Raw genomic sequence first — 17,616 nt, forward strand, 5'->3', positions numbered from 1 at the left:
AACATGGACGGAGAAGCAGACCGCTGCTGCTGCTGCCGCCGCTGCTGCGCTATAACCTCACTTCCGCCTCACGAGCAACTGCCCCTGACTACATTTCCGCTCGCGCTCGAGCTCAAATCGCAAGGTCTGTAGCGCACCATTAATGTTCAATCACGTTCCTGAAATTCAAGTAAACGCGAAACGCTGTCCGGCTTTACACCTTCGGGGGTCTTCAAACCCATAAAATCCAGCCTACAGTTTATACACTCCTGTTCTAATAGGTCATTGGCGAATGCCGCCGTGACGTCATTTATGCGGGAAAAACGCACGCGTCTGGTTGTTTTGATCATGCTCCCAGCATGTATACACTCCGCACGTCTATTTAAGAATCACACAGTTCTATTATAAAATGTACACAACTACAATTTACACTTGGTGCTCACATTATAGTATAAATACCTTTAAATTTATGAACGAATATTTTATTTAACCTGTTAATTTATTCACAAAATGGTCTTCGGGTTGTTGTTTATTTTGGTAAATATAACATATAGACCATTTTAAAGAAGTATTTCAGGGCTTCAGTAGTTATTTGCAGTTCAGATCGTACCATGTGTGTGTCATTCAGAGTCAGGTCAGATGAGATGTTATAGTTTATCATACATCCACGTCCACATCCAGATGGGGAATGGGGTTGGGTTCAGAATTGAATCAGGTTTTATACAAATTTTTTTCAGGTGGCTAACGTAAAGCACGTACAGCACAGCTGATTAGATGCGTAAGGCAATATTTTCTGATATTCATTAAACAATATTATCATTTCATGGTTTCATCATCAAACCCAGACAGCAAATGTGATCAAACTATTAATGGTATATAATATAAATGAATGTAAGTGATAAATAGCTAGCTACATTGTTCAAACTTGGAAAGTTAGCTAGTTGTTTATCAAGTGATCACCTGAAATAGCTTTTAATGAGAACTGCATCAATAAACTAGCCAACTATTTCATCATCGGATGTCTGATCTCCAACTGGAGGAGGTGTACCTGCAGGTGGTTATGGTTTTCAAATAGTCAGATTCTTTGAAATACTCCAGAAAAATCTCCAGACATATTTGCTAAAATGTTAAAATGCTAACCTTAAAACTGCACTATTGTGATTCCACATTTAAAATGTGTCCCCCAGAATCAACTGGAGCCATACACTTTTCCTCTTTCTGTTTAAAAGCTCCTTGACATGCATATTAAGGTGATTCAATTCAATTCAATTCATTTTTATTTGTATAGCACTTTTTACAATGAACATTGTCTCAAAGCAGATTTACACAGATAATGTGGTGATGAATATAAAATAAATATAAGATGTTCTTTATAAGTGTAAGTTTGTCCATGATGAGCAAGCCGGTGGTGACTGTGGCAAGGAAAAACTCCCTGAGATGGAAAAGAAAGAAACCTTGAGAGGAACCAGACAAAGTGATTGTTGATGAAGTACTGGAGGTTCACTGCCGTAGGAGTAAAAAAAGTGCATACTGGTTTTACGTGATGTTACTTCCCCCAATAAAAATACTAGCATAAAATCATTTTACCATAACCATTTAAGTTGAGCATAAAAATATTTTATTTCCCACACATATTCAAGACTGCTTTTTAAGTAATCGGATGATACTTTTGGAATGCCACCACCCCATCTACTTATGTCTGGAATCCACCAAAAATTGGATGAGCACACCAATCAATGTTATTGTAATTGCAACACTGCCTATTCAGCTCAGAGCAAGCCAAGTAGCTTTTGCTGCAGAAGGTCTATCAAGTGTAGTCATACCTGATACAACACCTCCTATGTGGGTGAAATTGAGCCAGAATTCAGGGTGTGAAGATACCTGGGTGTTTCATGTTGGATTAGTGTGTTGTTCTGTGTTAGATTAGAGAATGTAGTAGGCTTGGGGTAGGGTTTAGGGCTACAGGACAAATAAGATCATGCCCAGCGGCACCTTCTGGAATTTTAGCATACAAGATTATGCTCATATTATGCTTAAAACTGGCTAATGAACTGTTTAACATGTAACTTATAAAAGATCTGTCGCATTGAACTTTTTTGGGGATGACCTCTAAAATGTTCAAGGTGTTGTTATGTGCACTGTGCTTGTAACAGCATGATTAAGCTTGCACACAGTCTCATACATAACATGAGTGAGAGGAGATAGAATTTAGCTCAATATCTCTTAAAAGCTGGCAGTCGGCTACACCCGGCCAAAGGTGTTTGCAGGTTTGTACGGAATCACATATCGTGCTATCTTACCCAGAGAAAACAGCAGGGGGCAGAAGAAAAAGGACATTCCAGACCTGTCAAATGTAATTGCTTCTCTTTTAATACTATTGCAGTAGCTTTGTTTACATTAATGTTGATTTACCACTAATCCCTTGTTATCAGAATATAATATAAGTGTAAACAAATCATTCGATTTTGATGTTGCTCTCTTTGTGTGTGTGTGTGTGTGTGTGTGTGTGTGTGTGTGTGTGTGTGTGTGTGTGTTTTGTTACAGAGTGAGATAAATATGCTGTATGTCTATAGGTTATGAATAGGTTGTCAGTTTGTAGGTTTTGTAGATCACACGTGGCACGACCTACATGTAACTGAGTGTGTGTTAGCTTTGATAATATGACAAACGTCTACTTCATTCCAGTAGGCACACACACACACACACACGCGCACGCACACACACACACACACTCACACACACACACACACACACTCACGCACGCACGCAAGCACACCCACACACCCACACACACACACACACACACACACACAAACACAAACACACACAGCACTTTAAGCAAATATTATCTGAAGCTATTCAGACAGACCCTACTTGTGTTGGCCTCTCTCCTGCCGCTTACTCAGTAAAACACATTCTTTGTCTTGCTTGCTCTCGTTTGCTAGCCTGGACACAGAAACACACACACACACACACACACACACACACACACACACACATAGTAATCCTATTCTAGTGGAGTATTTTCTATATTACTGTAACTAAATAAATTATACCTACACCTAACACTAAATGCAACCTCCTTAGACCCAATTTAAAACAAAATCTATCTTTTGTTGCAGAGAAAATTCTCCAAATATCAACACAAGGTAAAAATTGTCACTTATCTAAAATAATGGTGGTAGCTGGTCCCCACCCCAACATACGGGCACAAATGCATGAATATTTTATTTTTATTTTTTAAGAAACGCATGTAAACATAGTGCTATCTTATTGTGTTGTTTTTTTGTCTGTTCTTTTTTCAGGTGATTACTGGTTTAGGCTTAGGTGTAGGCAGAAGTGTAGGTTAATGCTACCGTTAGGTGTAGACACTGCAATATTTAGCTACAGTAAAAGACATTCAAATGATTGTTAGGAGTTTGTGTGATTATGGGAGTGTAACTGCAGTGGGATTGCAGAAACTGCTCGTTCCAAACTACTGAGTGGTGATGCACCATATTTTGTCCTGACACTTTTAGCTGTATAACAGGAATAAGCAGAGATTAGAGAGGCGCGCCCTGGGGACAAGGAAAAGCTCCTAAATATGCTACAGCAAAATCACAGGCTGACTAAACATGGCCAATAGGGCGACGGGTTCCCTGTGAAGCGCACGGGCCACTGTGTGAGCGGGTCCCCCTCCCATCGTCCGCTGCGAAGCGCCTCTGTTCAACTGCGCTCTCACTCCTGACGTATTTACTGACAGCACTGTGAGAGTTTTCACACAAGTCCTCCAGCAGCTCGGTAATGCGCCTCCGGTCAGATAAACCGCCTTTTCGCCACAGAGACTGCGCCTTACCGCTCCTCGCCTCTTCGCCAAACCAGAAGCCCCGGGCTGTTTGGAGTGCGCAACGAGCGCGCCTTTCTAAAAGAATTTCGTTTGCCCCACTCTAAGGACTAGTGAGTCTGCGCTATGGGACCAGTGCTTGTCCGGGAGCTGGTGCTCTGCTCTCTCCTTGCATGCTTGACTTGGTTCAGCGTTGGCCTCGCCGGCGCAGATGGTGAGTTTGTCCATTCGAGATGAACGCTTTTTACGCACCACTACGGCGCGCACTTCTCAGTTTGTAATTGTTAGTGTGTGCACTGTATATGTGTGTGTACGTGAAAGAGAGAGATAAGTGCATTTCAGATAGATAGATAGATAGATAGATAGATAGATAGATAGATAGATAGATAGATAGATAGATAGATAGATAGATATCCTCATCTTCATTGGTGCATTGAAAATCCTCAAGTTTGTTTAGGTTTGAATCACTGTTGGCAGAAATGACAAAATTCTATACCACAAAATTATAAGACAAAAAAAAAAAAAAAATATATATATATATATATATATATATATATATATATATATATATATATATATATATATATATATTTTTTTATATATATATATATATATATATATATATATATATTTTTTTTCTTTGTCTTATAATTTTATAATATATATATATATATATATATATATATATATATATATATATATATATATATATATATATATAAATTTTATATATATATATATATATATATATATATATATATATATATATATATATATATATATATATCAGACAAACAGTTAGAAAGCCCTGGTAATGATCACATACAGCTGCTCCTGTTTGTATTAAACTTTTGGTCCCAATGCAGGTTACAAGCCGCACACAAGACTTAATTTTTGATAGTGATTTATGTTTATCTGTCTGTTCTAATACATTTTTAACTTTAGTCCAGGCAGGTCGCTCCAATGGCAGAGTTTGAGTATGGTAAGAAACACAAAACTGGTCAGAAATGGAGTATACTCAGCAGTAAACCCAGCAGAAAGTAAAAAGCATCAAATCTAAAACAATAAAGACAATCAACTCAAAATGCACAAACAATAAGAGGGGGCTTTTACAGTGCTGTCAATGAAATGGGAGTACATTTACATTCACAGCATTTGGCAGACACCCTTATCCAGAGTCACTTACAACTGAGCAGGAGAGGGTTAAGAGCCTTGCTCAGGGGCCCAGTAGTGGCAGTTTGGTAGTGGTGGGATTTGAACTTGAGTCCAATGCCTTAACGACAGAGCTACCACCTCCAGTAAGACCCAGAACCCAAGGCCAATTATCCCAGTGCAATATAGCATGTTGATTGTAGCTTCCATGGGGAAAGGAGTTTGTGATTATGAATAAGGTTTATTTTAAAGATCTTCTCATGGAATCTAGTGAACAAAGAGTCACTGGCCTAAAGAAGGTGCAGTAATTGCATTGAAGCTATGAGCAGTTCAGCTACAATGATTAATGACCTATAAAATCTTAAATCCTTAGACCAAGGGTTTGATTTTTGGCAGGTGGCTGTAAGTTTACATATGCCAAACACTGGGAAAGAATGTAAGGCTTTATCTGCACACAAAGGGAACACATTTATTCATTAATATATTTCTTGGTGTAAAGCTGACCAGCAGAAGTATCCTGAAAGGAGGGGTGCAGTGGATTTAAAGTTGTATGAACCCCTTTTTAAAAGTTGCTAATAGCAAAAACTGGTGGATTTCTTTTTTCATAAGACAGGTGTCCTCCTATTTAGCAATAGGGATCATTGCATCTAATTTCTGCTATACTGTGGCAAAAATGTATGAAGGTGGAATATTTAATATAAACCTTTACATTTGTGAACTCTGAGTTAAATCCTATGTTCAGAGTCTTCATCCAGTCAGTTTTGCCATGGTTACAAGGCTGGCTTGATCGGAAACAATCCCAGTTTAACAATATAATTATAGGCTGTAATAGTCAATGTTCTGGAGATGTCACAAAGAACCTTTTGGCCAACTTCTACACCACATTCACAATGTTTTGTAAGATCAGGATTCTTAAACATTGGACTATAACATGACTAAATCTAAGTCTATCTTCTTTTTTCTAACAGAGATACCATTTACAAAAAGGGATATGCGATGGGCTTTTACTGTGCTAAACCCTTGTATGAATTTGACTATATTTTACCCATGAGTACTTTAGGCCATTGCTGCATTATCACATGTCTTATGTCTTTCTATATCCATAAAGAGGTCTATGAAACATTTTTACATAAAATGCCCCTGTAGGGATGTAAAATAAATTAGAATCTATGTAGGCTACCAAACTGGCCAGTTATGCCCCTGAGATCCTCTTTGATAAAGACAAGGCATTAGAGAGTCCACACAGCATACACAGATGTAGTGGAAAATGTTTTTTTTGGTTATCTGTCTCTCTCCTATATACACCAGATAATAGACACTGAATTGATTTAGCCTGGTAAAAAAAGATCCACACAGCTGGAACAGGGCAGGTGAGAAGTGTTCGTCCACGGTTTGAACAGCAAGAGGAGAAAGCTATTTGCCTCAGCTAAAGCTTAACAAATTAAAAGGTGATAGGTAAAGCTTTCCATTATATTTCCATTATATTATTCCATTATATTTCAACATTTGATTGAACTGGACAGAGTGATTCAGCTGCTATGCATTTATTAAGAAGAAATATTGAAAGTGACTCCAAGGTTGGAACTGAGAAGCAGTTTGTTAGTGGTGTCATGCTGGCACCAAGGCAATAGGCATGTAAGTCACAATGCAACTTATGACATTAAAAATCTTTGACCGTGTCATCCTATCCAGAAACATTTACTCACTCCTAACATCTAATATGATCACATCAATGTAACAGACATTAAATCCTTGTGGCATTTAACAGCAATAAAAAAAAACGAATGACTGCAGTCATTGATGGAGGGTCAGCTGAGGATTGCTCAGCGGTCTGATAGTTGGAATTAACCACATGTTTGGCACTTGGAACATTGTCATCAATCTCTTGTGTTTGTAATTATTATTATGAACAGTACAGTATATGTACAACGTTTATATTCAATTCTGAATTAGATTGTCTCACACTACATTCCATTTCTCAACATTATCTCTCCATTTCTCAGTAGAAACCCAAATTAAATGACAGTAATGTTTTGGGGTAAATTAGTCATGACAGTAAATAAGTACACAGAGGCTTCACTACAATGACTGCACACTACTGTTATTTTAATCCTATGTGTGAAACTGTGACTACATGTGAGAGTGATATTGAAGTTGGAGCAGGTTAGTGCAATTTTTGTTTTAACCTGGACTGCTTAACAGTTTGTCTGTTCATGTGTGTGTCTATGTGTTTATTGGGGTGGGGTTATGGAATGGTGCTGACTGTGGTGTTTATGTGTATATGTGAATTCATATTTTCACCCTGGAGTCATGCATCCTGTTTGGAGCTGAGATTCAGTCCTCATTTTGTACTTACCTTTTGTTGAGAAACTTTTTAAGTTAGTGCCCATGTGGCACACCCGATCACTAAAAATAAAACATAATTCATCCCAGTTACACAGACAGACACACACAAACACACAGCTAACCTCATCTAACCTTACTCACATATAATCCATAATCACATATTCTTTTATCTTAAGTGAATGATTTTTTTTTTACTTGATTATGGCAGGTGGAGGTTCGCTCTTCCTCATCATTGTTAAGCCCTTTGCAATTTTATGCAACTTTTATACATTTGGGTTGAGCATCCAGTGTCATATACTGTATTTAGAAACACCTAGTCTTTTATTGTTTTTGAGCCAAATATATTTTAAGCCACATATGATCGATGTTATATGATTTATATGTTTATATAACAAACAAGAATTGGAGAGTGAATGACTGGAAGAAAGTTCTGTGAACAGATGAGTCTACATTTGACATTTTTGGCTCTAGCAGAGAACTTATGTAAGATGGAGAAAAGATTTTAGCAGACTGGCTCACACCCACAGTCAAACATGGCAGTGGAGGCTTAATGTTTAGGGTTGTTTTGGATCAAGGAACCTGGAGACTTATTCTGGGTCAAAAGAATACTGAACCAGCATGGCTACCATTCCATACTTCAATGGCAGGCAATTTTAAACCATAAATCCAATCTCTGTAAGAAATATTTAAAGATTAAACAGTCAGCGTGAGTGTCATGGAATGGCCTGCCCAGTCACCACACCTAAATGCTATTGAACTGCTCTGGGATAAACTGGATCGTCAGAAAGAAATATCCATCTAGCAAAAAACACTTTTGGCAAGTTTTACAAGAGGCATGGCAAAGTATTTCAGTTGAATGTTTGGAGAAACTTACTGTCTGGATGGGAGAGAGGATTTTTCAAGGAAAGTAAATGTCAAGAACTGTACATTTATATTATTGTTTCAATAAAGTAATTCTTTATATTTAAAATTTACATAGTTTGTTGCATATATGCTTTTGACAGGTACAGTATATACACTACATGAACAAACGTTTGTGGACACCTGACTATAATATTTGTATGTGCTTTTTGAAAACTCTGTTTCACATTTAGTCCTCGTATACTGTTTTAATAAGCTTTCTTTCTCCTGGGAAGATGCTCCACACTCCACTGTACTTTGGAAAGTGGTTGTTGAAATGTAGTGCTTATTGCTGCCCATTCAAGGGCGTTACTAAAGTACTAATGTAGGTTGAGAATATCTGACGTGCAGTCCACACCCCTTCTTGGCACACATATGGCTGGAAAAGTTAAAGTATACATATATATCTGCATATGTGTGTGTGTGTGTGTGTATGTGTGTGTTGAATATGTACATTTTAGATTTGAAGTAAAATAAAAATACAAGTTTTTTTTTTTACATTAATTCTCTCTTTCTCTCTCCCTCTCTTTATTTTACAGGCCGGGTCTTCCTGCAAGAGTTGAGAAATGGTTCAGATGGGTTTGAGGCAGCCTCAAGTTCATGTGGACATCAAGGTGCTCGAATGGCATCTGCAATGGAACTTCGCCATGCTGTTGTGGAGTGCTCATTTTCTGCCTGTGCACGTGGTTGGCTATCTGGTCCCAGTATTGGGTAAGGGTCCCAATCACATGTTCACTTTTTTAAAATATTTGTCATTATGACTGTTTACATTTGAGGATAACAATCCAAGTTTAGTGGAAGGTTGCTTTTGTGCACATTTAGAAGAAACACAATATGTTTTGCAAAAACTTTCCATTTGCACCTGCAGGCATTCAGGCCCCAGAGAGAGCTATAACTGAGGCAATGTCACAAAATACATTAGCACTTTCACATTGTTCAGTGGCTGTGCAATTCTACAGTTAATGTATACTGTTTAAAGAGAAAGCTCAAATCCCACAGTAATTATCACATTGTGGATTTAATGTAAGTCTATTTCTTCTTTATACATGTAACCTTAAAAAATTGAAATCGTTTGAACCTTTATATATAAAATCAAAAGAACCTTGCTAAGTTTCTGAATATTAAATATTATTTAATATCTTTAATTTTCTACTGTTAAAATAGATGTGGAACCTCTTTGTTTAACTTATATTTAGAAAGGAGGCAAGATACTATGAATATGCATTAATATACAAATTATAAAAGCTCATTGTTGCCCTGCTATCAATTCCAGTCACATTTCTGGATATGCCATTGCAAAAAGGTCATGAGCCCACACTGGTGTAATGTATCCCATTGCATATAAATCTCAGGCTGTCTCAAAATAGATAGTGTATATCTGGACATAACCAAAATTGTAAAGTCATGTTTTTATTATGATTAAATTTCCCTAAGAGCATAACACAATTACAATTGTTTTAACTTGGAGTGTTTAATGTAATGCTTGCACTACGATACAATTATATCTGTGCTGCAGTGCTTTCTGGAAACCAGCCCAGAATGAAAAGTTCTGTTTGTGTTGCATTAACTGAGATGGTCTATTTAGAACAACATTCAGTTACATGCAGGCTTATCAAAGATGTCTGAGAAATGTAATGCACATTGCAATCAGAATACTTCAGTAAGTGTTCAGACCTTTTCTCATTTTGTTACAACCTTAAACCATATTTTATTTTCTAACGAGTCTGCAAAAATACTTAATAATGTAAAAGCATGAACTGGTTTTCATCTGAAAAAAACATGAAATAGCACATTTACACAAGTATTAAAAAATTCATAGAACTTAAAGCACCCATGGCTTGTTTAGATGTGGAAATGGTGCTGGATTATTAGTACCATTTCTCTTCAGTGATGTTCAACCAACCCTGTTCAAGTTCTCAGACATTTAATGAAGTCAAGTAAAAACGAGACAACGTTCCCCAGAACCCTGGTGCTACACTAAACAGCAACAAACAAAACAACATAGAGCTACAACACAAGTTACATAAAGTGCATCGAGTGCAACCTAGTGCAAACAGTGCAGACAGACAGTGCAGACAGACGACACAAGGCAAGACACAAAACCCTATATAGCGCCGACCAGTAAACCTACTGTATACTTGATTATACAGTACTGTACAAGAAGACTGTAAAAACTATACAAACTAAAAACTATATCCCAGAAGTGAGTATAAACAGAACAATGTAGTGCAAAAAATACAGCAGCAGTCGAAGTTGCAAAAAACAGCATGTAAACAGTATAATACAATGGTAATGATAAATGTGCAAAAAACAGCAGTTGAGAGTGTGGTACAGTTGAGAATAATAAATAATAAATAAATGAATGGTGGTGGAATGGATTGAGATGAGTGATGAAAATAGCATACTTGCAATCAGTCGGCATTGTCTTGATTAGGTGTTCGATTCATAATAAATTTTAAATCTACATCTACCCTCAATTGTTATGTGTCAATCATTTGAAATACGAAAATATCCCTATTAAGCTGCTATGGGTTGGAATAGGTGATTAATAATACATGGCTTTCTATTGAAAGCTTGATGTGCATGCCAGAGAGGTCAATTTTGCTTAATCAGACCACAGAATTCTAATGTTTGTGACCCCTTCTAGGTGTGTTTCAGCAGACAACAATTAAGCATAAATAGTGGAGTCTTGCAGAAATAGTTGTGCTTTTGGCAGGTACTCACATTTTCACACAGGACCTCTGGAGTCCTTCAGAGTGACCTTCAGATTCTTGGTCACTATCCTGACCGAAGACTTTCCACCGATTTGCTGAGATGACCAGAGTAGCCAGCCTTAAATTAGCTTTTCTTCTATTTAATAAACTTCTTAATGCAAGAGTCGCACTGTAAGCAGTGGAGCTTAATACAGACAGAAGTGTGGCTTTCCATATTAAATCTAATTAACTGCATTTATCACTGCTGATTTTTAGTTAAATAAAAAAATGGAAATGGAATGCACTTGAGCTAAATAAAGAATGTCACAGCACTGGGTCTCTGTCCTTCTTTAAATGTAATATTGCAGGGATTTTACACCTGTTCAGGGTTTAGGGTTGTCTGCAGATTTATGAGGAATGAGTTCAACTGATTTTCGCTAAAGAATGTAATGTACCATGGTAATCATTTGTTTGGTTATACCTATAACAAGTGAACTCAGTAATGGGACATTTCCAGGGTAACTTTACACTCTTCTAATGTTTTCCCAAAGGAGAATCTTGACACTCCATCCACAAATACACCCAAACAAACACACATAAACACACACACACACACACACACACACACACACACACACACACACATACACACACACACACACAAAGACATACACACGGATACGCCTGCGCATACGCATACGCACATGCACACGTATACACACGCAAACTCACTCACGCTCCAGTTCTGACTCACATTCTACAAGTGAATGTTACAATGTGGGATAAGAAACTAATTTCTTGTCAACTTCAAGCACTGAGGAAAGCAGTAAAGCAGTAAAGAAGTGAAGGTTGTCTTAAAATGTCTTTTCAATAGCTCTTGTTACTTTACTCTGTTTAGAAAATTATATATTTAGAGTAATTTACTAATTTATTAAGTTTGCCCAAATGTATAGCTTAACTATGTATGATGGATGTTCACAGAAAGACTGACAAGTAAACATATAACATAAACCTACACACAACCTCTACTTACATGTTTAGTGATCATGAAGTTCTGGGTATAGAAATTTAGGGCTGCAAATTGTACTTGTAAATTTCATAGCTGTAAGTTGCAAAGCTTGTCATTAAAAAGTGAACTAAATTAATGAATCCTAGCTACTTTGGATAGTGGAACTGAGAATTGTTGCAAATACCATACCAAGAACACATGCCAAACCCATGCCACACCCATACGCACTGCTCTGCCTAACAAATTGTTCACTACAGATGCCAAGGTCGAGATGAAATCTCTTTATGGCAGTCATGAGTTATGATGTTTGCAGTAGGAATAATATTCAATTTATTTTTTAGCAAACTGCTTTTGTGTAAGAGTGTTGTATAAAGGGTATTCTGGACCTCTGTATAGTAAATACTTTACAAACTGGTCTGCCTGTAGGACAACAGTGTGCAGAAGCATCTCTGGAAGCTTACGAGCAGTGGACATGCAGGTGGAGAATGTGACTGAGACGTTTGAAAGACTGGCTGTGTTCTGTGTGAAAGACTCTGGTCAGTTGCTTGTGAAATGTTAAGGGGAACATAATAATATTTTCTATGTAACCTATATTAAATTATTATTAGCTAAATATTAAATTAAAGATTTTTTAGCCTATTTTTTTTATCTACATGCATTAGGTGCTCCATGTGGAGGTCCACCCTCATTTCCTAATACACGTCTGCAAGGACAGACAGGCCTGGAGCTGGGTGATGAGCTTCTATATGCATGCAACCCAGGATACATTCTGCCCAGTGGAGAGACAGCTTTCAGCCTGTTGTGTGACAGCTGTGGAGAGTGGTATGGCCTGGTGCAGCTCTGTGTAAAAGGTGAGATGGGGAACAGAACTGAGATTTTATGAAGTGATATTTAAACACATAATTCATATGGATGGAGTACACTCCAGAAAAGCAGAAATGCTTTGATTTATAAGAAGGTTGGCACAACAGTTTTACAATTGGTAAAATAACATTTAACATAACATTTAAAATGTAACTTGAAAACAATGTAAAATGAAACAAAAGATATTATCAATCATCCAATGTTGCACCATGATGAAATCTTCAATATTTGATGAAGTCTTCAATATTTAATATTTTTCTACAAAGGGGTTGTTGTGTTTATACATTTACATAGATTTTAATGTGTGTCCTGTTTGACTGTAATAAAAGCTTGCAGCCATTCCAAACAAATAAGATTAAAGACCTGGGTAATTTCTACAAATTACTTTTTAATATACTTATATTACTTAGATACTCATCAAAATATTTTCTATATCTAAACTAGTTGCTTTATCATTCTAAAATATAAAGATTATTAATGCTTTGCTGAGACATTAGTTTAGCTCAATAATATTTGTGAGTTCTAAATTAAATTGTTAGTATTAGTGTATTTGATGTATTACAGATAAAGCTGAGGCCTTCATTGATTATGAAGACAAGCTCTCCGATGACCATCATCTCTATGATGGCCTAGAAGAGGTGCATCATGTGATCCCTAGGCCTACTGATCATGGAGAGGAGGAAGAATCTACTCCTGAGCCAGACCTTTTAGAGCCAGTCATGGTAGGGGAAGGAGTGGACAGTATTGAGAAAACCTCTGCAGTGTCTGTAACAGAGCCTCCAGTATCTCAACTTAGCCAGAAACACATGTTTTGGTTCCCTTCAGAGGCTTTCCAGGAAGAGGAGCAACCTCTCATTACCACAGGCACACCTATTAAAGACCCCACCCAAGAGGAGAATTATATCTCTCCCAAGACTGGTGAACACCAGACAGAGCCTGAGATAACTACAGAGGATCACGATGGGGTGTATATGACACACTCTCCAACTGACAAACCTGCCATTCACAGAGTAGGCAGCACAGTGGAGTCATGGCTTGATGGATATCCTATTCCCCAGGAGGAGGAGAGAGCAGGTGGAGAGTCTACAGGGGAGACAGTACCAGTGCAAAGAGTAGATATGGAGAGTGTGACAGACAGTTCAAAGGTGGAGGATTTTAAAAGTGTAACTGATGTACCAAAAGAAGCAGGTCTAGGAGGTGGTGTCCACAGCCACCAAAAGGAACCAACAGAAGGTGTGTCTAAGATTTCTGAAAAGCAAGAGTTTAGTAAAGTAACTGATCATCATGATGTTGGAGTTAAGAATGTAACTGAAGCTTTTTGGGGAGTGTACAATAAAGAGGAAGAGTTTCATGGTGTGACTGACAAGCCTCGAGGAGAAGTTTCTGACGTAGTGTCGATTCTTTCAGAAGATAGATATTTAGTTACAGAGGCACCAAAATTAAAGAAGGTCGAAGGAGAAGCCAAGAGACCACTGGAGGTGGAACATGAAAATGGAGATTTACCATTTCATGGTACAATCAACAGTATTAATGATGTTGAATTGAGCCCCACACCTTTAATCATCCACTCTCAGAACACAGCTGGTTTAGATGAGACAATGCATAAAAACACACCTAGCACTGCTCCTGAGAATGTCAGCACCAGCCAAGTGGGATTAGGCTTTGAACACACTACTACACCTTTAGGAATGGCACCAATAGAAACCACACCTGCTTCCCTAGATCGTGTCATTAGCAATGTTGCCACACCTACAGTGAGTGTCTCTTGGAGAACCAAAGATTTTGACCATTTTGTGGCTCACACTCCCACTGTCGATGATGATGTACTTGTAGAAATCCATAAAAACCAGAGTATGCTGGATGGAGACGTGAACCGTAGCCTAGATCAAACAGAAGATGATGGATCTTGCACTGTACACCCTTGCCACTTAGCTGGCCATGGGCCAACTATTGCTGCAATCATTGTTAGCATTATAGCAGCAATTGTGGGTGTGGCCTTGGGTGTATGGTGTTACAAAAGAAGGCAACAGAAGACCTCTCACTATCAGCTGAATGGAACTAATAGACAAACACAATGCATTGAACTCCAGCAGACTGTGTAACCCAACATGCATTGCATACACAAACACCAAGTATGTTTGAACATTATGAAGTACATGCACCTTCATACACACTACTATACACACAAGGTTACTGCCTAGTTAAGAGATTTCTGTGCAGTAAGAGAATTGCTTTAATGCTTTGTTAAAGGTTTTTTTTTTTTTTTTGGCATGTTTGCAGTGCAGCGTGTGTCTGTGTGTCTGTGTGTTATTTCCTGTTATACCTGCTTATATATGATTTCTAATTATTTCATTGTGGATTTCTTTTCATTGTGTGGACTGCATTTGAAAGGATATTGATGTTTGCGTTTGAGACGCTAGATGCTTGTTGATATTTGAATTTTACAGGATTATAATGTTTTTTGAAGAAATCTGTCTATCAACCTTAGCAGATTTAATATAATGTGACAAGTTTAGTGTTTGTACACTGAATATAAATGCAAAAAATGAGTGTTCAGACAAACAGAAACAGTTAAATTGTAAGATCAGTATTACAGTAAGTCCTTTATCAGTGAAACATGTATGAAATTGGTTATATATACTGCATATTCAACCTTGTTTTAATATTTACCCTTCCCTTACAGTACTTCATATAGGGTTATAGCACATGCGCCAATCACACACGTGAGCCAAAAAACATGGTACAAAATGGTAAGAAATAGTAAATCTGAAAGACATCAACTTTAATTATACATTTTTATGTATAATTAAATAAAGACAGTACATAATTATAATGTGCCACAGGCTTTCATAAGAATCAACATTGGCAGAAAGGCCAGAGAGGTAATCAGTACTAGAGAACAGGAATAGGCAGTCACAGAGACACCAGCGAACAGGCTGGATCTCAAATAACCAAAGAAGTATACTATGTAATGTACTGTAAGAACCTTTAAAGTACATACCTAACTACTAACAATTCCATGAACAATGAATTTGTAAAATGATTGAAAATTTGGAGCCAGAAGTGATACAGCGCAAGAGAGGACCAATAAGCTGTAGAGCAATCAGTGTTGTGTCAGTGTTGTGTCAGTGTTGTGGTGGAGACTCTGTGGCAGTTACATTTTTAGCTTGAATCAGTATAGGTAAAGGTAAAGTATTTTTGTGGATGCTAAGAAGCGATTTACATGTTTTGGGTGTAACAAAGGCATTTATGTTTTATTGTTTTTGTCAAGCACTTTTCTTCGACCAGCAGATGCCATTGACTGATTTCCTTATCAGTTCTTTGTTTTTAATCAGAGTAAAATTTATTGTAGAGCTTTTCACATTTTGTGATTAACCAGTACTGAAGTGTGCATGTTAGCTAGATAGGTAATCTTCTATCTGTATTTTCAAGTGTCCTAATAGCCATCTTTAAAATTATTGCATATTGTTTTTACTAAGTCAAAGTAACATTTTTTAGCACACTTTCGAGTGTTGTGAATGTACTTCTGGATGAAAAATGTTAAATAAATTGTTTGTTTAAGAAGTTAGATTTTTAGTGGCCAGATGGCTATTTAAATGTCAATTGTATTCTTATAAATGGCATGCTTATCAGCTTAAACATTGTTTATAAATGTCTTTAAAATTGAATTTTACAATTGGTTGAATGAACAAAGTATTTTTACTACATGCCATAATATTGACTATTTAAATTATTTTTCCTAAGAAGTAGAATGCCGGGGTGAGGTAGTGTCTTTATTTTTAGTTTAGGCTCAATGTAATTCAGAAACACATGTGTGCTAAATGCCAATATGACACAAAGCCTTTATTTACAATCATAGTTGGTGCTATTATTTAGCAAATATGGTTTGCCAGAGCTGATATCAACTTGCCTGTGAATACTTCTCAATGTTGTGCACCAGTTTCTATCTAGTATTGGTCTGTTTTCTATTACACAACAGCTCCATTTGTACACCAAATACCTGTAGACTAATTTCCTGACAAGTCCCTGTGACTAGGCAGACTCCCAGCGTGTTACTAGTAATACGTTTGATAGTGACGTTCTTTAATTAAGTACATAGGCATGCTATATCACTGCACGTATTTAAGCTAAAATGGATTTATAGTCTGCAGGTATAATGGCCTTTTCCTACAAAGATCTTTTTGCCTGCTATTTTTTTTTTATTTTGCCTATGAAATTATATGCATGTTTTGATCAATGACATTTCCTTTTAGGATTTTGTAATTTATCAGGACATTTATCAGATTATTACAAATTTATTAGTGTTTAATACATCTTCAGAGAGAAGCTCCAAGCTTTATTATAGCATCTGACTGCTGCACTTGTGTGACAAACTAACTGAACAACTACAAATAAAATCCACTTAATTAATTTGCATTGGTTCTTTTCATTTGTGTTCTTGGAAATTGTATACATACTGTCAAATAATTATAAGTATAAAATAAGTATAAAAAAGTATACAAAAAAACTTGAAAAATCCATGGTTTAAGAAAAAAAAAAAAGCAAGCATAGTAACAGGAGAAACAGAGACTCATATTGAAGTGTTTGAACATGGAGCATCTGTGCAGTTTATCACACCAATGTAAGAAACATTCACAAAGAGAGAGAAAGAGAGAGAGAGAGAGAGAGAGAGAGAGAGAGAGAGAGAGAGAGAGAGAGAGTCATGGGTCAGCGTTTCAGGCAGAAATTAGGGTTTATGTGTGTCGGTATGTGTCTAAGTACACATTCACATCTAAAGTTTAAACGTTTGAACATAAGCCTCAGTGTTTAGTCTTCTGCTGGTATATGTAGTCAGGTTATTTTAGGATCTG

General features: G+C 37.0%; 1 protein-coding gene across 2 annotated transcripts; it reads left to right on the top strand.

The window, feature by feature from the left end:
* Positions 1-3: 3 nt before the first annotated feature.
* susd5 (sushi domain containing 5) lies at positions 4-17,180 on the top strand. Of its 2 annotated transcripts, none has more exons than XM_046834369.1 (5): positions 4-124; positions 8,740-8,911; positions 12,329-12,438; positions 12,565-12,753; positions 13,331-17,180. In XM_046834369.1, exons 1-5 carry the CDS (start codon positions 4-6, stop codon positions 14,866-14,868), a joined length of 2,130 nt encoding a protein of 709 aa, XP_046690325.1. In that variant the 3' UTR covers positions 14,869-17,180. The 2 variants fall into 2 exon arrangements, with proteins under 2 accessions (XP_046690325.1, XP_046690326.1); XM_046834370.1 differs by lacking the exon at positions 4-124 and adding an exon at positions 3,665-4,016.
* Positions 17,181-17,616: the final 436 nt, after the last annotated feature.

Source organism: Silurus meridionalis, chromosome 22 (assembly GCF_014805685.1).
Source record: "Silurus meridionalis isolate SWU-2019-XX chromosome 22, ASM1480568v1, whole genome shotgun sequence".
NCBI classification, from domain to species: domain Eukaryota; kingdom Metazoa; phylum Chordata; class Actinopteri; order Siluriformes; family Siluridae; genus Silurus; species Silurus meridionalis.